The sequence below is a fragment of the Phyllobates terribilis genome, unplaced genomic scaffold, assembly GCF_046119375.1.
Source record: "Phyllobates terribilis strain yellow unplaced genomic scaffold, ASM4611937v1 Scaffold_3__8_contigs__length_932513732, whole genome shotgun sequence".
Taxonomy (NCBI): domain Eukaryota; kingdom Metazoa; phylum Chordata; class Amphibia; order Anura; family Dendrobatidae; genus Phyllobates; species Phyllobates terribilis.
The window spans coordinates 203705584-203732475 of NW_027362763.1; the positions used below are offsets into that span (position 1 = coordinate 203705584).

At 40.9% G+C, this 26892-nt stretch overlaps 1 protein-coding gene across 4 annotated transcripts in view; it reads left to right on the plus strand.

Annotated features, from left to right (window-relative positions):
* The window catches only part of CROCC2 (ciliary rootlet coiled-coil, rootletin family member 2), a 149901-nt gene that overhangs the window by 44007 nt on the left and 79002 nt on the right, over nt 1-26892 (plus strand). For 3 of the 4 annotated variants that reach the window (XM_073674531.1, XM_073674534.1, XM_073674532.1), the window contains exons 4-9: nt 904-1062; nt 7593-7676; nt 16032-16138; nt 17401-17566; nt 19238-19344; nt 19918-20130. In XM_073674531.1, coding sequence (XP_073530632.1) covers nt 904-1062; nt 7593-7676; nt 16032-16138; nt 17401-17566; nt 19238-19344; nt 19918-20130 — 836 coding nt within the window. The remainder of the gene's footprint in view (nt 1-903; nt 1063-7592; nt 7677-16031; nt 16139-17400; nt 17567-19237; nt 19345-19917; nt 20131-26892) is intronic. The other variant, XM_073674533.1, reaches the window with a different exon arrangement.

Sequence of the window (26892 nt, forward strand, 5' to 3'; positions counted from 1 at the left end):
TTCCTCAGTCTATTATATGCACAACATTGTCTTCATACGTTGTAGGAAAGAAAACTGGTAAAACTTACATTATAGAACATAAGTTGTGTTAAAAGAAAAATGTATAACCTACCGTATATTAGAAGAAAATACCAATAATAATTCCAAATATTCAAAAACAAATGCCATGAGATGCCATATAGACCAAATAATATATTACGATAAAAGGCAAAAACAATAAATATATATTCCAAAACTGAATTTTATTAATGAAAAATGCTACAATAAAAAGCAGACGCAAAATACATGATAAAATATTAAAAATGAGGGGAACTAGCTAAGCAATGAATGTATTAATGCAAATCAAATATCAAAATAATTAAATGGGGTCCTTGCAAACAATCAAATTGATCAAAGAAAGGGAGAGGGGGAGAATACAAATGTACAGGCAGTAAAGTAATAATCCTTATAAATACAAACCATATTAGAAAAAATAGACACACAAAATATTGTATGCTAAAGTATTGTTGTTGCACAAGTAAAATAGATGCTCAAATGTTGACTGTGCAATATTGTGTATCCCCCTCCTTTTGATCAATTGGACTTTTCGCAAGGACCCTTTAATTATTTCTAGATTTTTTTTAAATGAATACAATCATAGCTTAGCTAGCTCCTCCCATTTTTGATATTTATTATGTCTTTTTGTGTCCATTTTTATATATTGTAGCCTTTTTCATTAATAAAATGAATTATTGGAATATATATTTATTATTTTTGCCTTTTCTTGAAACATATTATCTGGTGATAAAACAAATAATTGCCTGAAGAGTTTCAGATCCTATGATATGAGATGGAAGCTTCATTCTGATTTTTTTTTTTTATATATATATATATATCTTTAATACATTTTATTAAACATTACAGCTGGAAAAGCGTCAGATGCAAAGATCAGGAGAAAGTGAAGCCATACTGGATTTAAAACATCGCTTCCAAGAGGAGGAGATGGCATATAAACGTAAATTATCTGCTTACCAAGAGGGGCAGCAGCGCCAGGCCCAGTTGGTGCAGAGATTGCAGAACAAGGTGAGTTACACTTCTGTTGCGGACAAACATTATTATATTTATTTTACTCACTTATATAGTGCTATTAATTCCGCAGCGCTTTACATATATCATCATCACTGTCCCCATTGGGGCTCACAATCTAAATTCCCTATCAGGATGTCTTTGGAGCGTGGGAGGAAACCCGAGAACCCGGTGGAAACCCACAGAAACACGGGGAGAACATACAAACTCCTTGCAGATGTTGTCCTTGGTGGGATTTGAACCCAGGATCCCAGCGCTGCAAGGCTGCAGTGCTAACCACTGAGCCACCGTATACATATACAGTTAAAGTATATATATATTACAGACCAAGAGTTTGGACACACCTTCTCATTTAAAGATTTTTCTGTATTTTCATGACTTTGAAAATTGTACATTCACACTGAAGGCATCAAAACTATGAATTAACACATGTGGAATTATATGCTTAACAAAAAAGTGTGAAACAACTGAAAATATGTCTTATATTCTAGGTTCTTCAAAGTAGTCACCTTTTGCTTTGATGACTGCTTTGCACACTCTTGGCATTCTCTTGATGAGCTTCAAGAGGTAGTCACCGGAAATGGTTTTCATTTCACAGGTGTGCCCTGTCAGGTTTAATAAGTGGGATTTCTTGGCTTATAAATGGGGTTAGGACCATCAGTTGTGTTGTGCAGAAGTCTGGTGGATACACAGCTGATAGTCCTACTGAATAGACTGTTAGAATTTGTATTATAGCAAGAAAAAAGCAGCTAAGTAAAGAAAAACAAGTGGTCATCATTACTTTAAGAAATGAAGGTCAGTCAGTCCGAAAAATGAGAAAAACTTTGAAAGTGTCCCCAAGTGCAGTTGCAAAAACCATCAAGCGCTACAAAGAAACTGGCTCACATGAGGACCGCCCCAGGAAAGGAAGACCAAGAGTCACCTCTGCTTCTGAGGATAAGTTTATCCGAGTCACCAGCCTCAGAAATCGCAGGTTAACAGCAGCTCAGATTAGAGACCAGGTCAATGCCACACAGAGTTCCAGCAGCAGACACATCTCTTCAACAACTGTTAAGAGGAGACTTTGTGCAGCAGGCCTTCATGGTAAACTAGCTGCTAGGAAACCACTGCTAAGGACAGGCAACAAGCAGAAGAGACTTGTTTGGGCTAAAGAACACAAGGAATGGACATTAGACCAGTGGAAATCTGTACTTTGGTCTGTTGAGTCCAAATTTGAGATCTTTGGTTCCAACCACCGTGTCTTTGTGCGACGCAGAAAAGGTGAACGGATGGACTCTACATGTCTGGTTCCCACCGTGAAGCATGGAGGAGGAGGTGTGATGGTGTGGGGGTGCTTTGCTGGTGACACTGTTGGGGATTTATTCAAAATTGAAGGTATACTGAACCAGCATGGCTACCACAGCATCTTGCAGCGGCATGCTATTCCATCCGGTTTGCGTTTAGTTGGATCATCATTTATTTTTCAACAGGACAATGACCCCAAACACACCTCCAGGCTGTGTAAGGGCTATTTGACCAAGAAAGAGAGTGATGGGGTGGAGTGATGGGGTGCTACGCCAGATGACCTGGCCTCCACAGTCACCAGACCTGAACCTAATCGAGATGGTTTGGGGTGAGCTGGACTGCAGAGTGAAGGCAAAAGGGCCAACAAGCGCTAAGCATCTCTGGGAACTCCTTCAAGATTGTTGGAAAACCATTTCCAGTGACTACCTCTTGAAGCTCATCAAGAGAATGCCAAGAGTGTGCAAAGCAGTCATCAAAGCAAAAGGTGGCTACTTTGAAGAACCTAGAATATAAGACATATTTTCAGTTGTTTCACACTTTTTTGTTAAGTATATAATTCCACATGTGTTAATTCATAGTTTTGATGCCTTCAGTGTTTTCTCAGAAATACTACCAATCCCGCGAGCCACACAGGAGCGCCAACGGGAAGTTAGGGAGGTGAATAAGTGGCTAAAGAGTTGGTGCAAGGCAGAAGGGTTTGGGTTCATGGAGAACTGGGCCGACTTCGCGGTCGGCTTCAGGCTCTACCGTAGGGACGGGCTGCACCTCAATGGGGAGGGTGCTGGGGAAGAAGATGGCTAATAGGTTGGAGGAGTTTTTAAACTAGAGACGGGGGGGGGGGAAACCAAGGAAATAGGTGGGATGTGAGGCAAGCAAGGGGGAAGGGGAGAAGTGAATATAATGAGGGTGGAGAGGGGGGTGGGGATAGTACAGTTAGATCGTTAGAGAAGAATAGGATGCTAAATAACCCCAAAGTTTTATCTTGCATGCTGACCAACGCAAGAAGCCTGACCAATAAGGCGGATGAGCTGCAGGCTCTTATATCGGAGGAGAGGTATGACATCGTAGGTATAACAGAGACTTGGCTAGACGATAGCTACGACTGGGCGGTAAATTTATTAGATTATAGTTTATTTAGAAGGGACCGGAAACAGGGGAAAGGCGGAGGAGTCTGCTTATATGTAAAGTCATGTCTAAAACCCAGACTAAGGGAAGATATAGGAGAGGGAGAAGAGGGGGTCGAGTCCATGTGGGTAGAGATAAAGGGGGCAAAAAATAATAATAAAATATTACTGGAGGTCTGCTATAAGCCACCAAATATAACAGAGGAGAATGAGAATCTGCTATTAGGACAAATAGACAAAGTAGCAAAACATAATGAAGTGATTGTAATGGGGGATTTCAACTACCCGGATATTGACTGGGAAACAGAAACCTGTAGATCTCAGAAAGGAAAAAGGTTCTTGACAAATATTAAGGATAATTATCTCTCCCAACTAGTGCAGGAACCAACGAGAGGGAAGGCCGTGTTGGACTTAATATTGACTAATAGGCCTGATAGAATAACTGAGGTACAGATAGGGGGGCACCTAGGTAATAGCGACCATAATATTATCGACTTCAAAATGCCCTTCAGTAGGGTTATCAATAAGGGAACAACAAAAACATTAAACTTTAGGAGGGCGAAGTTTGATCAGCTGAAAGAAAGCCTTCAACTTATTGACTGGGACAAAGTTCTTAATCAAAGGAATACGAATAGTAAATGGGAAACCTTCAAAAGAATTCTGAATACTCAGTGCGAGAGGTATATACCGTATGGGAATAAAAGGGCCAGAAATAAGAGGAAACCAATATGGTTGAATAAGAACGTAAAAGGGGCGTTAAATAGCAAAAAAGAGGCATTCAAGAGATTAAAACAGGAAAACAGTAAGGAGGCACTAATGTGTTACAAGGAAAAAACGAGAACCTGTAAAAAACAAATAAAAATAGCGAAGGAGGAAACAGAGAAACGTATTGCTAGGGAAAGTAGATCAAATCCCAAACTGTTCTTTACGTATATAAATAGTAAAAGGATTAAATCGGATAATATTGGACCGATAAAAAGTGAGGAAGGCAAAATCATAGAGAAAGATGAGGATAAAGCTAATCTATTAAATAATTTTTTTTCGACAACTTTCACAAAGGAAATCGAAATAACAGGAGAAATGAGAAGAGACAAACTTAATCCTCCACTAAGTATGACAAATCTAACTCAAGCTGGGGTACAGAAACGCCTCAGTAACATTAAAATAAACAAATCACCAGGACCTGATGGCATACACCCACGGGTACTAAGGGAACTAAGTAATGTGATAGACAGACCGTTATATCTTATATTTAAGGACTCTGTTGAGACTGGGTCTGTGCCACTTATTGGCGACAGGCGAATGTAGTGCCAATATTCAAAAAGGGAGCAAAAAGTGATGCCGGAAACTATCGGCCGGTGAGTCTGACGTCCGTTGTGGGCAAAATTTTTGAAAGCTTCATTAAAGAGGCAATTACGGAGCATCTTGATGCTAATAATCTTTTAATCCCGAACCAACATGGATTCATGAGGAATCGCTCCTGCCAAACAAACCTGATTGACTTCTACAAGGAGGTTAGCTCTCGAGTAGATCAGGGGGAACCAGTGGATGTCGTGTATCTCGACTTCTCAAAAGCGTTCGATAGCGTGCCACATAATAGGTTGGTATACAAAATGAGAATGATGGGGCTGGGGGAAAATGTCTGCAAGTGGGTAGCTAACTGGCTAAAGGATAGAAGGCAGAGGGTGGTTATAAATGGAATATACTCAGATTGGGTAAGCGTCACTAGTGGGGTACCACAGGGGTCTGTACTAGGCCCAATGTTATTTAATATCTTTATTAACGACATAGTCAACGGGATAAATAGTAAAATATCAATATTTGCAGATGACACAAAGTTATGTAAAACAATTAATACAAAAGAGGACAGTGCAGACCTACAGAGGGATTTGGATAAGCTGGGTAGGTGGAGCATTAAATGGCAAATGAGGTTTAACGAGGAGAAATGTAAGGTCATACATATGGGAAGGAAAAATGGAAGTCACCAGTACTCACTGAATGGGAAATCATTGGGGAATTCAGAGATGGAGAAGGACTTGGGCATCTTGATTGATAGCAAACTAAATTGGAGTGCCCAAAGTCAGGCCGCTGCTGTAAGGGCAAACAGGGTAATGGGATGTATCAGAAGAGGTATAGCTGCAAAGGATGAGAACATTGTTCTTCCACTGTACAAAGCACTGGTCAGACCACACTTGGAATACTGTGCTCAGTTATGGGCCCCAATATATAGAAAGGATATAAATGAGCTTGAAAAGGTACAAAGGAGGGCAACAAAATTAATAAAGGGAATGGAGGGACTGCAATACCCAGAGAGGTTGGCAAAACTAGGACTATTCAGCCTGGAAAAGAGAAGGTTGAGGGGGGACATAATAAATGTGTACAAATATGTTAGGGGACAGTATAGAGATCTTGCCCGGGATTTGTTCAAAAGGAGGGATATTACGGTAACAAGAGGGCACTCACTAAGACTGGAAGAGAAAAGGTTTCAGCACCAGCATAGGAAGGGGTTCTTTACGGTAAGAGCAGTGAGAATATGGAATTCACTGAGTGAGGAGACGGTAATGTCGGATTCACTACACCAGTTCAAGCGGGGACTGGATGCATTTCTAGATACCAGGCAGATTTCAGCGTATACTTAAAAATAGAATAAAATAGTAGGTTGATACAGGGATTTATTCTGACTGCTGGTTTCAGAGTCGGGAGGGAATTTTTCCTCAGGTGAAGATTGGCCAAATCATTTGGGGTTTTTGCCCTCCTCTGGATCAACTTTAGCAATTACAGAACTAACAGGTCGAACTTGATGGACGCAAGTCTTTATTCGGCTTTACAAACTATGTAACTATGTAATGTACAATTTTCATAGTCATGAAAATACAGAAAAATCTTTAAATGAGAAGATGTGTCCAAACTTTTGGTCTGTACTGTATATATATATATATCCCGATAAAACACAAACAGATTGGTGGGTAAGCAGCCCCACTAATATATAGGTGCACAATTTTGAGTTGACATCCATAAGCATATATATGATGTTATTTTGTCAATAAAGTAAACCATACAACGTATAGATAGTCACGTGATAGCTATAACCATATAAAAATGGGCATAGATAAATCAAATATAATATAACCCACAGGAGCATGTAACAAGATATATCAGAAGGCACTGTAAGAAATCTGGTAATATAAAATTAAGTAATTACAGGGTGACATACATGAACATGCTTATCAAAAGTTACTTACATTCATTGAATGGAAAGTATACTCTATAGACTGTCACCCTGGAGATATAACTGTACACAATGGACACAGAGTGATTGATTACTGGGCCATCAATAGATTTATATAAATAGATATAGTGCAGAGTGTAATCACTTATAATCATACTCACCCACCAAACATCCGACGTACGTTTCACACTTGCTTCGTCAGAGGTCTGTATACTGTGTATATATAAAAAAGAAAATCTGGAGGTGGCACCCCAAAAGAGTGTACGAAAGTTGTTTATTGTTTATTTATAAGCCCATTGTGGCGATATTTTGGTTCCAATATGTGAACCTTTTTCAAGCATATTGTTCACATATTGGAACTGAAACATCACCACAATGGACTTATAAATAAAAATCAACTTTTGTATATTTTCTTGGTGTGTTGCCTCCAGTTTTTCTTTTTATCAGTACTAACAGAGAATAGTAGATCATTTACCTATTAAAATCAACAAAATATGATCTGAATATATTTCTGGGATCCACCTACTTTGAGAACAGGAGTTCTCTTACTTACTTTCCACCTGATAGGACTGCCACCAGTTTCTGGCAGGGATAAAATGGGGAGGCGGACTCTTATGTAGACAGCTCTTTCCTTTCAGGTCTACGGGAGTTTCTTACTGTTACTTGGCTCATAAGGAGGAGTCGGGGTCAATGGATCCACGTTCTCTACATAGGTTGGTTTCAGAGAGATGATATTTATGACATATACTGCAAATATATCATAACTATCTAAAGTAGAAAACCTCTAATATTTAATTAGTAAAATTTGCGAAGACGTTTGTCTAAAATATGCAATCTCTTTAACCCTGTCTGATCCATCACTTTGCCTAAGCCATGTGCTCGTTCTGCAGGTCTTACAATATAAGAGTAGATGTGGGGAACTGGAGCAACAACTCCTAGAGAAAACATCAGAAAGTGAGCAGCAAAAATTATTGGTAAGTGAGGGACAGCCTCCATCTGGATAGTGTGTGGATCACGTTCTGTGATAAAAAAACAACAAAAAACATTAGACATTAGTCTAAAACGCCATATGAAATGCCTACTCCAGTAGATGCTTTTCATATATTTATGTTTCATACAGTATAGACAACCTGCTTTAAAGACTATGGACACCTTTGACATGGAAAAGTGATTTTTTACATATGTTAGTAGTTACTTTTAGTTAATAAAACTGATAAAGCTTCAGTCTGTAATCTTCATATTCAGACCCCCTGATATGTAATTTGCAGCTTCTTCTAAGGTTCAGCTATATCTCTTATGGGAGTGTCCTTCCCAGTAATATAGGCTGGATGTGAAATCAGTGTGCAGTGGGGTAAGAACAGGATTGGATCCAGTGCATAGGGATCAAGAATGTTTTCCTGGTCCCCTAGGACAGGATCCTATCCCATCTTTGGCTCTATATCTGGCTCTTCCACAGAGCTGTATTACGGCCTTGTGCATGAATCGTAATGGTTGTAAACATGGCCATTTCCTGTTCTTGACAGCCATGGAGCGGCTAGTTCCTGTCGTCAGCTGTAGACTTAGGGCATCAGTGAGCGGTGCAAGAGAATATTGTACGATGAGCCTGTTCCACAGAGATTGTTGAGCTTATGTTTGCAAAATGCTAGGAATGTGAGAAATATTTAGCAATATTGTGCTAAGCAAGTCTGAATAGGTTTTTAAGTCTGTCAATTACCAGGTTAAAAACTATGTTTGCGATTACACTTAAACGTCTCTGGCACCGCGATCCTGCTCCGCCAGCTGCAGAAACATCAATGACTTTGCTTAAATCCTATCTCGCCCGTTCCACCGAGCACCTGCGGTGACTGAAGCTGTCCGCCTTTTGTCTTCTCCTGTATTGTATATTCAGGTTGAATGCCTGACTCCCACCGCTAGGCTACAGGTGCGCTCAACTTGTGTTTTTTGACAGACAAAAACTTCCAAGGTGTTTTCAAGTGCAGAATTTTCAGTTTGTAGCAGGAACTAGATGTTAGCACAAACATGTATTTAAAGGCATTTCCACTCCAGACACAGCTAATTTATAGGTTTAAAGAGGATCTGTCACCAGATCCTCAATATGTTTTTACTGTAGCACATACAGTGTTGCGGAAAAGAAAGTATTTGCTCCCTTCCAGATGTCCTCCATTGTTGTATATTTGTCACACTCAATGGTTTCTGGTCTTTACACATAATGCAGTATTACATAAAGTGATTCAAAAGAAATACTCAACAATTGTGAAATATTGCTTAATGTAGTCAAAATACGCCAATGTGAGTCTGCCATTGCCCCTACCATGTGCATATATTCACCTCCGAACATTATATATACAGTACAGACCAAAAGTTTGGACACACCTTCTCATTTAAAGATTTTTCTGTATTTTCATGACTATGAAAATTGTACATTCACACTGAAGGCATCAAAACTATGAATTAACACATGTGGAATTATATACTGAACAAAAAAGTGTGAAACAACTGAAAATATGTCTTATATTCTAGGTTCTTCAAAGTAGCCACCTTTTGCTTTGATGACTGCTTTGCACACTCTTGGCATTCTCTTGATGAGCTTCAAGAGGTAGTCACCGGAAATGGTCTTCCAACAATCTTGAAGGAGTTCCCAGAGATGCTTAGCACTTGTTGGCCCTTTTGCCTTCACTCTGCGGTCCAGCTCACCCCAAACCATCTCTATTGGGTTCAGGTCTGGTGACTGTGGAGGCCAGGTCATCTGGAGTAGCACCCCATCACTCTCCTTCTTGGTCAAATAGCCCTTACACAGCCTGGAGGTGTGTTTGGGGGCATTGTCCTGTTGAAAAATAAATGATGGTCCAACTAAACGCAAACCGGATGGAATAGCATGCCGCTGCAAGATGCTGTGGTAGCCATGCTGGTTCAGTATGCCTTCAATTTTGAATAAATCCCCAAGAGTGTCACCAGCAAAGCACCCCCACACCATCACACCTCCTCCTCCATGCTTCACGGTGGCAACCAGGCATGTAGAGTCTATCCGTTCACCTTTTCTGCGTCGCACAAAGACACGGTGGTTGGAACCAAAGATCTCAAATTTGGACTCATCAGACCAAAGCATAGATTTCCACTGGTCTAATGCCCATTCCTTGTGTTCTTTAGCCCAAACAAGTCTCTTCTGCTTGTTGCCTGTCCTTAGCAGTGGTTTCCTAGCAGCTATTTTACCATGAAGGCCTGCTGCACAAAGTCTCCTCTTAACAGTTGTTGTTGGGATGTGTCTGCTGCTAGAACTCTGTGTGGCATTGACCTGGTCTCTAATCTGAGCTGCTGTTAACCTGCAATTTCTGACGCTGGTGACTCGGATAAACTTATCCTCAGAAGCAGAGGTGACTCTTGGTCTTCCTTTCCTTGGGCGATCCTCATGTGAGCCAGTTTCTTTGTAGCGCTTGATGGTTTTTGCAACTGCACTTGGGGACACATTCAAAGTTTTCCCAATTTTTCAGACTGACTGACCTTCATTTCTTAAAGTAATGATGGCCACTCGTGTTTCTTTACTTAGCTGCTTTTTTCTTGCCATAATACAAATTCTAACAGTCTATTCAGTAGGACTATCAGCTGTGTATCCACGTGACTTCTGCACAACACAACTGATGGTCCCAACCCCATTTATAAGGCAAGAAATCCCACTTATTAAACCTGACAGGGCACACCTGTGAAGTGAAAACCATTTCCGGTGACTACCTCTTGAAGCTCATCAAGAGAATGCCAAGAGTGTGCAAAGCAGTCATCAAAGCAAAAGGTGGCTACTTTGAAGAACCTAGAATATAAGACATATTTTCAGTTGTTTCACACTTTTTTGTTAAGTATATAATTCCACATGTGTTAATTCATAGTTTTGATGCCTTCAGTGTGAATGTACAATTTTCAAAGTCATGAAAATACAGAAAAATCTTTAAATGAGAAGGTGTGTCCAAACTTTTGGTCTGTACTGTATATATATATATATATATATATATATATATATATATTCATCTCTGAGTTATTACATATAGAAAGTAACTTTGTAAATACAACGTGAACATCTTGTATCGATCTCTCTGGTGGTGGCTCCTAGTTACAGATCAGAACTGTGTACACAACTCCCAGCTATTCATTGTGCTAGAACGTAGTGTCTTTACAATGATCACTGCACATAAAACTCTTACGGCCGCTGTCTCAACATCTAAAATGGTTAATATTGCCGAGTGCTTGTAAAACAAGCAGCATTGTAATTTACTTGTTATTAAAAATCTGTTCTAAGGAATGGAATGATTTTTAATTTTATGGTTTTATACTCATTGTCTAGATTACCTGCCCCGGCTCCAGTCTCTTAGCAGTGGCCTGTCTCCTAGGTTAGGAGCGCAGCACTTAAACGCTCCTTACAATAGAACTTGTAAGCACTGCTCTAGATATAGAGCTGGCCGGATCGCTGAAACTAGCCTGCCTCTCTGTCCCTGCGCCCTACCAATTCTGGAAGAAGGGTCCATGAGGACTGGTGGACACCAGCCTGGTGTGTTGCTATGCTCAGGGCACCACACCCTGACCAAACAAGGTCTAGCAGGGTTCCTATGTGAATACAAGTGGTTTTCACACTGAATTGTCCTCCCTGGAAGGTGAGCGGATTACCATTTTTTTATCCTTCACCCCTCCAATGCTGCAGAGCCAAATATGCCTCTGAAGCATCAGTGAGCGTACAGTTCAGACCAGTTGATCAACCAACTGGTCCTAATTTTTAATAAGGAGCAAGCAAGAAGTCAGAACGCGTAGAAGTGCTGCAGTCCTGAAGAAAGAAAATGATAACGCTTTAACTGTTATTAAAAATAAATTATGATAATTTTATTTATATAGTGCCAACATATTCTGCAGCACTTTACAATTAAGCGGGGACATATACAAACAATAAATTCAATACAAGGTGAGACAGTTGAACAGGTACAGGAGCAGTGAGGGCCCTAGAATCATAGAATGTTAGAGTTGGAGGGGACCTCCAGGGTCATCGTGTCCAACCCCTGCTCAATGCAGGATTCACTAAACCATCTCAGGCAGATGCCTGTCCAGCCTCTGTTTGAAGACTTCCATTGAAGGGGAACTCACCACCTCTCGTGGCAGCCTGTTCCACTCGTTGATCACCCTCACTGTCAAAAAGTTTTTTCTAATATCTAATCTGTATCTTCTCCCTTTCATTTTCATTCCATTGCTGCTCTTTTTCATTCATTGCTACAGTGTGACAGCCCTTGAGATATTTGCAGACCGCTATTAAGTCTCCTCTCTCCTCTTTTCAAGCTAAACATTCCCAAATCCTCTAACCGTTCCTCATAGGACATTGTTTGCAGACCATTCACCATCCTGGTAGCTCTTCTCTGAACTTGCTCCAGTTTTTCGATGTCTTTTTTATAATGTGGTGCCCAGAACTGGACACAGTATTCCAGATGAGGTCTGACCAAGCAGGAGTAGAGAGGGATAATTACTTCACGTGATCTAGACTGTATGCTTCTGTTAATGGAACCCAGAATTGTATTTGCCATTTTTGCTGCTGCATCACACTGTTGACTCATGTTCAGTTTGTGATCTATTAGAATACCCAAGTCTTTTTCACATGTGCTGTTGCTTAGCCGTATTCCTCTCATTCTGTATGTTTTTTTTCATTTTTCTTGCCTAGATGTAGGACTTTGCATTTATCCCTATTAAAATTCATTATGTTAGTTGCTGCCCACTGCTCCAGTTTTTTTAGATCTTTTTGAATCCTCTCTCTCTCTTCTCTAGTGTTAGCTATCCCTCCTAGCTTTGTGTCATCAGCAAATTGAATCAGTTTACCCTCAATTCCTTCATCTAAATCATTGATAAAGATGTTGAACAACACAGGGCCCAGGACAGAGCCTTGTGGTACCCCACTTGAGGCATTCTTCCAACTAGATGTGCAACCATTTATGACCACTCTTTGGGTCCGATCACTAAGCCAGATATGAATCCACCTAACAGTTGCCTTGTCCATTCCATAGTTGGTAATTTTTTCAATAAGGATGATATGATATACTTTGTTGAATGGTTTGCGGAAGCCTAGATATACTATATATCTACCGCATTTCCCTGATCCACCCTATCAGTGGTTCTGTCATAGAAGGAAATTAAGTTAGTCTGACATGACTTATCAGGTACAAACCCATGTTGGCTCTGATTAATCACTTCATTCTTATAAAGGTACTTGCATACATGTTGTTTAATAATTTGTTCAAAGATTGTTTATTCATTGTTTGTTCTTGTTCATTGTTTGAATAATTTGTTCAAAGCCCTGCTCAGAAGCTTACGATCTACAAGGAAATAGGGGGACACAATTGGTTGAAAAGTTCTTGTTATTTCAGGTCAAGCCAATATTATAAATAAATAGGGGTTTTCATATAAAGCTACATGATCTGGTTATCAGCCAGTATGTTTAAGTGCAGTTATCGTACATGGAGGGTGTGGAGACAGATGAATAGGACGGAGCAGATTCTGAATAATAGTTAGAAGGAGGGAGCAGGGGAGAGTTAGGTTACTGAGTTGAGGTGCTAGGCTTGTTTAAGAAGAAGTGTTTTTTAAGCACACTTAAAAACCTGGAGGCTAGGTATCAGTCGGATTGTCTGGGGTAGTGCTTTCCAGAAAACTGGCGCAGCACTAGAGAAGTCTTGGAGACGGAGGTGCGAGGTTTGGATTATGGAGAATGTTAGTCTTAGGTCAGTTTCAGAACGGAGGGAACGTCTAAGGTGAAAGACAGAGATGAGGGAGGAGATATAGAGTGGTGGAGAACTGTGGAGAGCTTTGTGGGTGAGAGAGATAAGTTTATATTGTATTCTGTAGTGAATGAGCAACCAGTGCAATGACTGGCACAAGGCGGAGGCAACGGTGAAGCAGCTGGACAGAAATACGACCTTGGCTGCTGCATACAGGACGGATTGGAGAGGGGAGAGTTTGGTTAGATGGAGACCAATCAATGGAGAGTTGCAGTAGTCAAGATCAGAACGAATAAGAGCGACAGTAAGAGTTTAATCACTTTCAGAGGTGAGAAAAGTTTGGATTCTGGAGATGTTTTTAAATGCAGGTGACACGAGCGAGTGAGCGATTGGATATAGGGAATAAAGGAGAGTTCTGTGTCAAATATAACCCCAAAACAGTGGGCTTGCTGCTTGGGCGTTATGGTTGAGCCCTTCAAAGTAATTTCAATGTCAGGTAGAGTTAGGTTAGTAGATGGAAGAAACACAAGAAGTTCAGTTTTGGAGAGATTTAGTTTCAGATGGATGGAGGACATGATGTTAGAGACAGCAAACAGACAATCCTTGGTATTTTGTATTAGGGTGGGGGTGATGTCAGGGGAAGAAATGTATAATTTTGTGTCATCAGCATAGAGATGATACTGGAACCCAAATCTGCTGATTATTTGTCCAGTAGGGGCGGTGTATAGAGAGAAGAGGAAAGGGCCTAGGACTGAGCCCTAAGGAACCTCGATAGTAAGGGGACGAGGAGAGGAGTAAGAGCCAGCAAGTGATACAGTGAAGGAGCGGTCAGAGAGGTAGGAGGAGAACCAGGAGAGAACAGTGTTCTTGAGCCCGATAGAGCGGAGCATAGTGAGGAGGAGCTGGTGATCCATAGTGTCAAATGCTGCAGAGAGATCCAGGAGAATCAGCAGGGAGCAGTGACCATTGGATTTAGCTGTTAATAATAATAATAATAATGATAATCTTTATTTATATAGCGCCAACCTTTTCCGCAGTGCTTTACAACTCCCAGTTAATAGATCGTTAGAGACTTTAGTGAGGGCAGTTTCAGTAGAGTGTAAAGAGCGGAAACCAGATTGTAGAGAGTGATCTGAGAGATAGCGGATTAGACGGGAGTGGACCAAGCGTTCCAGGAGTTTAGAGATGAAGGGAAGATTTGAGACAGGACTGTTCACTTCATTATAAAAGCTCAACCGCTTCATGTTTGCTTCCCTTTTCCAGTAGCAAGCCGACAAATTGTAAATGCAGCTCTGCAGTATAATTCAGGTAGAGTACACATCTTTTTGGTGATTTCAAGTCATAATGAAAGCCATGACTCAGTGCCAGATCTGTCATTCTATGATCCCAGAATTGCCAATGGAGGCTCCAAATTTTACAAATGTACTTATTTCAGTTTGTAGTTAAACTGGCGAATACACACTTTAATAACTATGCACACACTGGTGTATAGTCAGCTTACCTGTTGTCTATTCCTTACTGTGCACAGGTCATCCCCTGGAGTCAGGGTCCAAAGTAAGTAGTAAGGTTCAGCACATTGCCAGTTGAAGTAACGAATATCTTTTATTCGGTCATATTAAAATCCATACATGTCTCTCCAAATCCATCTATGATTAAGCCAGCTAGCCAAAACCCCTAAGAAGATTTCATGGATGTCCAATTACTGGTAATTACAAGTTAACTGGACTTTATGTGAAGACATTTCATCAGGACATCATTGGGTTCCCAGTGTCAGCTCTATTGCCCCTGTGTCTTTTAGCTCCATGGTCTCCTGATCTTTGAGTTAAAGGGGATCCTTTAGAATCATGAGATTAATGCGGGACCCTCTGTTGGCCAGCTTGAATCACTCACCAATAACCAATATGGAGTGATCAGTGTTTCCCATTCTCGCATGTTTGTTTCTGGCCAAATAACCATAAGAGGAGTTGCAGCAGCCAGTAGCGCATATCATCAGTGCTGTAGACTTCCAATGGGGCAGTAGGGCGTACGTGCGAATAGCCGCTCCATTCAACTTCTCTTGGCCACAAGAACGAGGAGAGAACAGGGGCTACAAGTTTCCCTCTCTGGCGATCAGAGGAGATCCCGGAGGTGGAACTCATACCAATCAACTATCACCTATTCAGTGGATAAATTGCAATATTTGTAGATATTAATCCCCATTTAATATCGATTTCCTTTCCAAAGATCTCAATCAACAATCAGTGCTCATATTCAGTAAAGAGATTGGACTAGCCTCAAGGATGACCATTTTGTGGTAATGAAGGAAAAGTTCCAAAATCAGAGTAATGGTTAGAAAAAGAGTAAGCACATAAACCTAGCAATCTAGCTTCTTCCAAGTGGGTCACATTGGAGTGAGGTTGTAAGTTACCAGTCAAAAAAAATATTAGCCCAGCATAGTCCCAATATAAAGTGTATTTCAGTAACAGTTCTTGGCACCTCTGGATGACTTTTGATACTTTTTAGAACATTGTAGATCAGAGTCAATCATACGATCTTCGTGAAGATTTTCGAAGGATTACGGGTTAACAGTATTTTTGTACTGTGTTTTGTTTTTTTTAGTTAAAGGCACAACTGGATTCAGCAGAGTCCACTCTCCACAGAATGGATAAGGATCACAGCACAGAGGTTAAGAGCGCCATGACCAGGCTGGAGGAAGAGCAGCAGAGGTACGACCAGGGGCAGTCATGTACAGAGCAATTCACACTTCACTGCTACTCCCAAATAATGTAAAGATAAAAACCCTAAAGGGGTTCTCCAGGCTAATGATATTGATGACCTATACATGGTATAGATCAGTTTGTGTCTGACACCCAACACCTTATGAGGCTGCTGTACTTACTTTGTAAATAAATGTCAGAATGGCTGTATAATCCTATAATTAATCCTAATTTGTTTTCAAGATTATAAATCCATTATGACATGGATTTTCACAGTAAGTACATTAGTCTCATCAGGTCTAAGATATCTATTTAGATGCTACTGATTACATTCCTGATGGATCCTGGATAGGTGGAGGCATCGTCAATTTGGAGTGGAACAGTGGGAAAAAAACTAATTGGTTTTTGGCCTGCGCCATAGGGGCATTTAAGGAGCCGTAGCTGCAAGTGAGTGAGGTCAACTTTGAATGTTGTGTTGGAGGGTGGAATTATGGCATTGTTGACTGTCCCAGTAGTCAGCTGGCTACAAGTAGGGGCAAAGATGACCAAAAGAGCTGGCTAGCAATGCCACCTTCAGATGGTGGGGCAGAGAGACAGTCATCCTCCCAGCCAGTAGGCCCAGGCACGGTTAAACCTAGGTTCAGTGTTTCCTTTACGTTTGAAATAACCCAATTAAAATGCCTTTCACCACCATTTGCCACTGGTTTGTTTGCTGTGAGGATCTATGATTAGGGCTAGGGTTAGAACTAAGGATTAAAACTACAGTTAGGGTTAAAACTAGGGTTAGGGTTAGAACTAGGATTACAGTGAGGACTAGGGTTAGGGCTTGGGTTAGGTTTAGGGCTGGGGTAATAAAATATTACTTTAAAAAAAATTACAAAAATGTATTAAACATAATACAAATAAATAGTAAATCAGAACGTATCTAAAGGGTTCAAGGGCAAACTATAATCACATCAGTATTTTCTTACCATACACGTGTTTGGTGGATAAGGGATTCAATACTGAGCTGGTGGAAAGGACTCAGGGAGTGCTAATGGTCCCAGGTTAGGGGGTTCAAAATACTTGTCTTGGCCCAGACACTGGCAACCCACACTATGCCATTGTGTGTAGAACAGACACAGAAACAAATCTGAAATAAATCAAGCACGTGGACATACTCATTACATGTTGGAGAGATCCAAATGTATTACACAGCCCAACAATGTTACACACATATTACATGGACCTGCTATATTATATATGTCTGATTTGAGCCAATATTTTTACAGGAGCGGCAGCCTAGCAGAGGTTAACATGACCCTGCGGGAGCAGATGGACCAGCTAAAGCTAACAAATGAAAAACTGACCGAGGAGATGAGGAAACTGACCGCCGACCTGCACAGATCACAGGACGAGCTGGAGCAGCAAGAGGCTGAGTGGAGGAAAGAAAGAGAGGTGATTCCCCATTTCATTTAATTCTGTCACCAGATCTCGAGTCATGACACATTATTAATTAGTTCTCTTAGACCTGATGAGACTGTTGGTCTTATATTGTATGTCCATGTCAAAGATTTCCTTGCCTAACCTTAAAAGTTATGAGTCCACTTCTAGCTGTTAAAAAATGTAGCTGCATGAAATACTCATCTTTACATTAGAATTACACATCCATTGAGGTATGGATTTTCGAAGTAAGTACACCAGCCTCATCAGATCTTGGAGATCTGGTTAATAATATATGCAGTTGGTATTGTGAAATCTGGTGACAGATCCACTTTAAACCATTAGCAAGTTCTACAATTACAAGAAACCTCACTGTATTTTTTTATTTCACAATCTTATAATTCATATTAATCATTACTCTGATCATTCTGTTCTTGTGGATTTTACACAAATGTGCACTAGACCTTTTAGTAGAGAGGTTTGCTGAAACTTTGAGCAACTTTTAAATAGACTTTAGGCTGGGTGCAGGCAAGCGTTTATTCTCTCATCTGAGGGAATCAGGTTTATTATGCAAATGACACTGATCAAACTGTGATCAGAGTGTCAGCAGAGAGTGATTCTCTTGGATGAGGAGAAGATAGAGAAAAAAAATTCTCCATCTTCTCCATTCTGTCAAACTGTGGAAATCGGACTGCACTCAAGTGTCATCCGAGTGCAGTTTGATGTTTTTCACTAACTCATTGACTTGCATGGCTGAGTGCTGTCCGAATATTGGATCAAACTCGGGCATGCTGCGATCACTCTGTCTGAGGAAAAAAATCGGACATGTGTACGGCCCCATATATTAACATTGGTTCGAGTATAATCCGATGTTTTTCAGATTCCCCTTGAGCCAATGATACAGTCATGTGCACGAGCCCTTATATAAATGTAGTGCCACGTTATAGCTTTCTACTATATCAAGCATACATAGACCTCCGTCGCAGATCCAGGCAAAAATACTGGACATACAGAAAAAAGCTTTATTTTTTTTTTTTTTTTAAACAGACACCATGAAGGAAACTCTTTAAGGGCTCACTCACATCAGCTTATACATCAGATGAGTGCTATCTGATTTTTTTATGTTATTCATTGGGGCAGTGCTGATGCACGATTTTTTTCACTGAAAGAATCTGTCTGAATAAAGTCAAAAAGTCTCACTTCACTTCATTAACTTTGAAATCGGAAGCCACTCAACCACTCAAGTCTATGGGTGCATGGAAAACACCATTCTGCACTCGTCGGACATCTGAGTGCAGTCCGATTTGTACGGACTCATAAAATGGAGAAAATGGAGAAATTTTGTTCTCCATCTTTTCCTGACAGTGTGTCCCGATTTTCTCATCTGAGAGAATCTGATCACACTATGCTGACACTTGGATCAGAGTTTGATCAGAGAGTAATTTGCATTATCAGCCCGATTCACTCGGATGAGTGATACGGCTGTCTGAATCCTATTATACTCATTGCGGTTTGTCAAGCATCGGTGGTGTCCATTATATGGAATATCTGGCACTACCATTATTACCATTATTCTGCTGCTATGACCAAGCAGAACAATGGAATTAGGGAACACTGGTGTGAACAGAGCCTTAGGTGGGGCATTATTAGTGGTCCTCACTTTTTTTCCTGTTCTGATCTTTTCAGATGTATACCTCATACCTGGGCAATGAACAGAACAGTATCCTGACCTTGTGGCGGCAGACGGCAACACTGCGCAGTCAGTTTGTGGATACGCGTTCTATGGCTGAGAGGTAAAGAACGTGCTGCACTGACATACATAAATAATGTGGAGGTGTACAGTGTGAGAGAATCATTCTGACAGTGGATCATGGCACTATATAATTTACACAGCATAATATTAAAGGTTTATTCCCAAAGTATGAAGTTATCGCCTATCTACAGTATAGGTGATAACTTACTGATTGCTGGCGGTCTGACCACTCTGGCTAACCGCAATCCTAAGAATTGGGGTCTCTTGTCCCTTCTTGAATGGAGCAGAAGTGTGCATGCTCAACCTCACTGTCTATAAGACTGCAGGAGAAAACTGAGCACAAGAATATTAACGGCAGTCCCATGGAAATTGCATGGAGGGGAGGTTGAGCATGCACACTTCTGCTCAAGAACGGGCTCTATAGTCCTATTTGTTCTTTGGTTTCAGGACTCCATTCTTAGGATTGTTGAGGGTACTATTGGTCAGGTCCTTAACGATTATTAAGTTATCCCCTATCAAATGGATAGGGATATCCTTGGGGATATTTTGGAGTAACCCTTTAAAGTATTGATATAAATAATTTTTTCATATAATATTTATTTGCAAATTTCAGGGGTCTTGCTGAAATGAAGACAGACATTTCCCGTAGCTCACGTCGCATGCACACAGCCTGTCTGAATTTGGACTCTAACCTCCGTCTATCCCAAAATGCTGCTGGAGCATCCCTTCATACAGCGCGCCTGGAGCAGCAACTCCGAGACAAAGTGAGACAAATGATTCAGCTGCAGAGCCAGTGGGATGCCGAGAAAGTGGAGCTGAACTCCAGGTAGTAGCACCCGGTATTAGATTCTAGACCAGACCTTCAGGACCTTCAGGACCTTTAGGACCAGTCCATAACACTCGCAATATTCCTAGCATATTCCAGTGGGGATCTGTGAGCTTTATTCTCTATTGATTCCCCAACTAAAGATTAAGGGATCTATTTACTAATCCTGTTTATTTTTTAGACAGTGTCAACTAAGACTTGACTGTCTTAAAGGGAACCTGTCACTCTATCCATGCTGCCCAAACATGGTCAACATAAATCAGGTCCTAGCTGCATGGTTGCAACGGGGTATTATTTCTCTGGTAATTTCTGGTGTTTCAGAAAAAATATAGTTTGAGGAGCTTCTGCCTGCACCACTCATGGTGATTGACAGGTCTCTGTCATGTGTGTACATAAGGAGAGACCTGTCAATCAACTACAGACATGTGGGGACAAGTTGGCCTGGGGTGGCACCACACTAGTCTTGTCCCTGGCCAGGTCTTAAAACTGTATCTTCTCTGAAATGCCAGAGCATTTCCAATAAAAACATTAATGCTGCCCAAACTATGCTGGTTTGGGCAGCATTAATAGAGTGACATGTTCCCTTTAAAACTCCAATAGACATTAGACTAAAGTTGTCCATTCTCTCAATATCGGCCTGCAGTCTGTTGTGTATAGGGGCCTCCCGACTCTCCCATGACGGGGAGAGAAGGATCCAACCTATTGGATTTCAATGGCAAATCCTTTTGTTTTCCCTGGAGATAAGTTGCTGCCAGAGGAATATGTCAGCAGCTGTCTCATAGACCACACAGGAGGGCTTTGCCGAGCCGAGTGTTCCTGTATATGGAGGATTTCGGATAACTGTTGTCCTAAAGGTCGTTTGGCTGACAGATATTGATGGTGGAGTTTAAAATACTCCAAAATCATCACTGTGGCTCATGCTGATAAATGGGACTCAACCAATCTTTACACCACTTATTGGTTGGCTTACTCTGTGCAAATAATTTGTGGCAAGATTTTGGCACAGAGTATCCCATATTGAGCAATGCTTCTTTCAGCTAAGCCATTCTCCGTTTTTTTCTAAGCCTCAATGACTTGGTCAGCGAGGTGCAAAAGTGTCTAAAACTTTTAATAAACCTCTTTGCAATGCATGTAAGGAGGTTTTTTGGGCATGTGCACATGACATCTTATTTAGGCAACAGTTTCTAACAGGTAATGCTGGCGTTTTCTTTTCTACCTTTTTTATGGTAGTTTCCTGAGTGCTTTTCCGACATTTTAAACCGTTGGTGTTTTTTTATTTTTAGTGTCCTTTCAGCGTTTTGGGGGCGTCCTTTATACTGCTGTTTTCTGGACGTTCTTTTTTTAACAGTCCAAATAAACTGTTTCCTGTCTTGTTCAATATACTTGCATTAAGTGTGGCTGTGCCCATCTAGTCAGATTGTGGCCGGGAGTATGCCTGCGGACACATGGCCGCCCGCTCCTGGCGCTGGCACCGGAGAATCCGCACAGCATGCAGTGACTGCGGACTTGTCGTTTTAGATCGGACAACCCCTTTAAAGAACCCCGAACACTAACTATATAGACATCACATCCATCACAAACTGTGAGTCCTTGTCATGAAGATGCAACCCACATAACCAGACTAATGTGACTAATCAGTACATTTATAGCCTTGTCTGTTACCTCTGCCCATCTTTCCCATACTTTTTAAAATTTCTAGGCGTATTTCCGATTAAAGGTGTTGTCCAGTACTTTTATTTTGATGGTGAATCCTTAGGTCATCAATATTGGATGGGTGGGTGTGCGAGCCAGGCACCCTCACCAATCATCTGTTTCCAATGCCGGCAGCAGCCAGATGTGATCAGTTATAGGACCTTATGAAAAAGGTTACCTGCAATTACCTATATAACCTTATGAAAAAAATGTAACACCGTGCCTGACACCCAGTCACCTTAGGCTGATTGTGCACACAATGTCTTTTTCAGGCAAATACCACCATGAACCCGCCTGAAAAAGTGCTGCGCACTCACTTTTAAAAATGAACATAGGGCACCACAATGAAAAAAAGACATTGCTGTGCTCATGTTCAGTCATTGGTTACTTATTTTAATCGTTTCAGGGTTAGGAAACATTAGAGCAGTTAAAAGAGGTAGCGTCCTCAGATGGCTTCACTGGTTATTGTTTGAATAATCGAAAAAAAGACCCTGGCAGCGGAGCCACAAAGTCAACGGCAAAATCTCCAGCAAAGCTATTTAATAAAAAGACCCCCGGATTTTTCCCAATGTGACTTTGCCTATGAAATTCTCAGAATTTGCGCCAACGTCTTAAAGAAGTTGTGTGTACATACCCTAACTGATGTATTCTGGACGTTTTTTTTAACACCATTCAACAATGAAGAAACCGCTAGCAGTTTTCAGGCAGAAACGCTGGCAAAAAGCTCAGAAAGGTGCCAAGGCGTCTTCCAGGTGCATTTTAAGCCTTTCCACTAACTACTGTTATAAATAGGGACGGGCGGACCAGTGGAAGTTTGGGTTCTGGTACCTGACCCAAACTTTTGAGAAAGTACGGTACGGGTAACCGAACTTCCACCAGAACTAGAAACGCCATTGAAATTAATGGAGACCCGAACTCTCTCTCTCTCCGAACACTGTCGCGGACTTCAGGAGAAAGTCCGTGTTCTGCGTTCACGCCTGAACAGTGACTGTCCGGTACGAACGCCGAACATTTCTGTTCGGGTTCACCTATCTCTAGTTATAAAGTATTGAGCATCTTCAGAGCGAAAAACTACTTTTAACCACTTGGTGTCTTTGGAAACCTAAAGAGATTAAAAGGAGCTGAAAAGCTTGAACATATAAACAGCAAGTCGTTTTTACATACAAATACATATGTCCAGTCCCTTCAGCATTTAGTTAGCGCTTTTTCAGGGTCTGCCTGAAAAAGACGTCATGTCCACATAACAGTAGGATAGGAAATCTTACCTAAAGATTTATATATCTGGAAATAATTGACACAGTATTAATACTTCTGATCCCTTTAGTCTGGGAGTCTCCAAGGTCTAGACTCATAGACACCTAAAAGTATTGACTTTTAACATGTCTGCATGAAATGTCAATGATGATACGGGGTCAATTTCCATTTAATTTATCTGATTATCTGCACAGTTGATTTACACTTTAAATGTAGATAGACAAAATTTAAAGCGGAACTCCAGCATCCTAGTTGTTCTTCATTCTGGACATCAGTTCTCCATACTATGAGTTTTTGTTGGGTTTGTGAAAAAACATAATAATCTTTCTAAACGAATTGGAAATGACGCCAGAAATGACACAGCTCCATACATTGAATAATGGCTGTGAATGGTAGTATAAGTTCTCTCATTCACTTGTATAGGAGAGAGCTTGCAGTACCCCTCATGGCCACTGCACAATGTATGGCGCTGTGGCACTTCGGAGGTTAGATAGGTCATGAAGAAGCCTCTTTACTATGTAAGAAATCCAAGAATAATTGCTTTGCTTTGACGTTTATCTCTGTATAGCAGAAATGTGTATTATTTTCAGTATTAAACATGATGTAAGGAATGGCTACGTGAGTACATGTGATCTATTGCGTGTGACAAAGTAAGCTGTAATCCTTAGTTAGCAGCCAGGGGATTAGCCTGTGTAAGTAACAGCATTGATACTCACCTTCTGAACCCTACTGAGTGATGAAGACGGATACAGATGGGAACATGAAGCCTTTACACATGTCTCAGAAATGGGATAAATAGATCCCTTTGTGCCCTAATCATAGACTGTGCTCTGAATCCAAGAGATGGTATTATCGTCTGGTGATTCATTGCATTAGACTGTGATTTCCACGTCACCATCATTTGTTTAGCAAGTAGACCAAGCGCCTTAATCAGAGGAGGTTAATGCCGTCTTAGGCATTTTATTTCACCGGATGCTTGAAATGAACAGAAAAATGTAGACAATGTGTTGGCGTCTCACATTCCACGAATACTTCTGCGTTAGATACTACATTTCTATAGCCCCTGCCACCTGCCACCTCTCCCTGTCCCACAAGCCGTGGACGCCGAGAGTCCTGAAGGTTATGCATGATGGTGAATGGAGGTTATATGGTCACATATGGATTCAGATGACCTTGGTTCACCCAGGGCAACTTTGACCGTGGACAGGTGAGCCCCCCATTAATCAAGAAATCCTTACATGGATTTATTAAAGGGGTTGTTCACTATTCCCCAGTGTAAAATAAATAAAGCTGACCTCCTTTTCTGTTCCAGCGATGTTAGCGCCGGGTCTCATATGCAGTTGTTATGTCACGTGAGCACTGCAGACAATCAGCAGCCGCTAATGGACTGCAGTTCTCACACTTCTTACATACATACGAGGTTCTTCTAAGGAGGAAAGACTGCAGCCCGTAAGAGATCACTGCTTGACTGCAGTGCTCACAAGGCATAACATTGTCACCCGAATCCCGGGAGACCCAGCGTCACTGGAACAGGGCCAGTGTGGGAGGTGAGTATTTTATTTTTATATTACACTGGGAAATACAGTATTTAAAGGGGTTTTCCCATGAACAAAGTTAATTTTTTATCAACATTTTAATCAGTAGATATTTGAATACGTTGCGCTCTGCATCCTGAAATGCTAAACAATGTATTTGGAAAATTGGAACTGCATTACTGCCATAGAAAATATGTAAATGCTATATTTTGTAAATATCAAATATTGAAAAATGGAACTGCAATATTGCTATAGAAAAAATTGCTACAAAAAAATGAAGGTACTTAGTGCATAAATTGGCCAATTCATGAGAGCCCAATAGCCATCAACAAGGCGAACCTTATTGTTGGGAACCGATCCTGAATGACACTTTTACTGGTCTGAAAAGCCAAGAATTTATAGGGCAGGAAGGATCCAGCTAATTAAAACCGCCTTATGCTGATGGTTGTAGGAGTGCTCAGGTCAGGAGGAGTTTGCTACAAAAAAGAAAAAACTGACCAGCACCTCCAAACTAGTGTGAACAGGTGCAAGCTAGGACAACCAAATCAATAAATCTACCAAAAAAAATTGCTGCCTGACCTGTTCACACTAGTTTGGTGTGGTGTGGCTGGACTACCTGGCAGGAGGTTTAGTAGTTCACCAGTGATGATCTTCTGCTGATAAAACAATGAGTTTATAAAAACTCCACTAAGCAACCCAGTGAGTGACATATTGCTGGAATCAGGGTCTCTGTCTCTACCAGTGGCAGACATAGATGAAAGAGGGCCCTTGTGCAAGAAAAGTATATGAGCACCTCCTTGTGTCTGTGACAGGACCTGCTTGCTGATTTGAAGGTGAAAGTGGGCCCCCTTACCTCTTGGGCCCCTCTGCGGCTGGATACGTTGCACCAATGATATGTTCGCCCCTTGCCTCTACGTTATGCTGCTCTCCTTTTAGGTAGCAAAAACATGGTGATAGATTCCCTTTAAGCAGATGACATACTGGATGATCATCCGTTATGAATGATTTCCCATAGACTTTAGTGTTTAAAAAAAAATAAGTATCCTGTTCCATCTTCTATCTTTTTTATTTATGGAAATAAAAGTTGTGCTGAAAAGTAGATGACACTTATTCAAGTTGATAACATTTTAGGAAAAATAAAACCCATGGGTCCTGTAATTGACTGGTTTATTTCCTTCCCAAAAGCGGAAATGAAAACTCAGATGTGAACACAGCCTTACACAACAAACACTACTGTACATATGCAGTCATGGTCAAAAGTGTTGGCACCCTTGAAATTGTTCCTGAAAATGAAATTAAGTATTTCTCCCAGAAAATTATTGCAATTAAACATTGAGACAAATGGATGTTTTGTTATACACATGTTTATTTCCTTTGTGTGTATTGGAACAACACAAAAAAATAGAGAACAAAAGGCAAATCGAACACAATTTCACACAAAATTCAAAAAATGGGCTGGACAAAATTGTTGGCTCCTCTGGGTAAACAACTTTGTTTCAAGCATGTGATACTCGTTCAAAGTCACCCGTGACAAGTAACAGGTGTGGGCAATATGAAGAATCACATCTGAAACCAGATAAAAAGGGGGAAAGTTGACTCAATCTTTGCATTGTGTGTCTGTGTGTGCCACACTAAGCATGGAGAACAGAAAGAGGAGAAGAGAAATGTCTTGAGGACTTGAGAACCAAAACTGTTGAAAAATATCAACAATTTCAAGGTTACAAGTCCATCTCCAGAGATCTTGATGTTGCTTTGTTCATGGTGCACAACCTAATCAAGAAGTTTATAACCCAAGGCTCTGTAGCTCATCTCCCTGGACGTGGACGGCAGATAAAAATTGCTGAAAGGTTGCAACACATGATAGTGTGGATGGTGGATAAGCAGCCCCAATCAAGTTCCAAAGAAATTCAATCTGTCCTGCCTTCTCAGGGTGCATCAGTGTCAGCACAAACTATTCGTTGACACTTGAATGAAATGAAACGCTATTGCAGGAGACCCAGGAGGTCCCCACTGCTGACACAGACATAAAAAATCTAGATTGCAGTTTCCCAAAATGTACGTGAGTAAGCCAAAATCCTTTTGGGAAAGCGCTTTGTGGAAAGATGAGACTAAGATAGAGCTTTTTGGTAAAGCACATCATTCTATGGTTTACCGAACACAGTACCTACTGTCAAATACGGTGGAGGTTCAAATATGTTTTGGGGTTATTTTGCTGCCCCTGGCATAGGGTGTCTTGACCATGTGCAAGGCATCATGAAATCTGAAGATTACCAAAGTATTT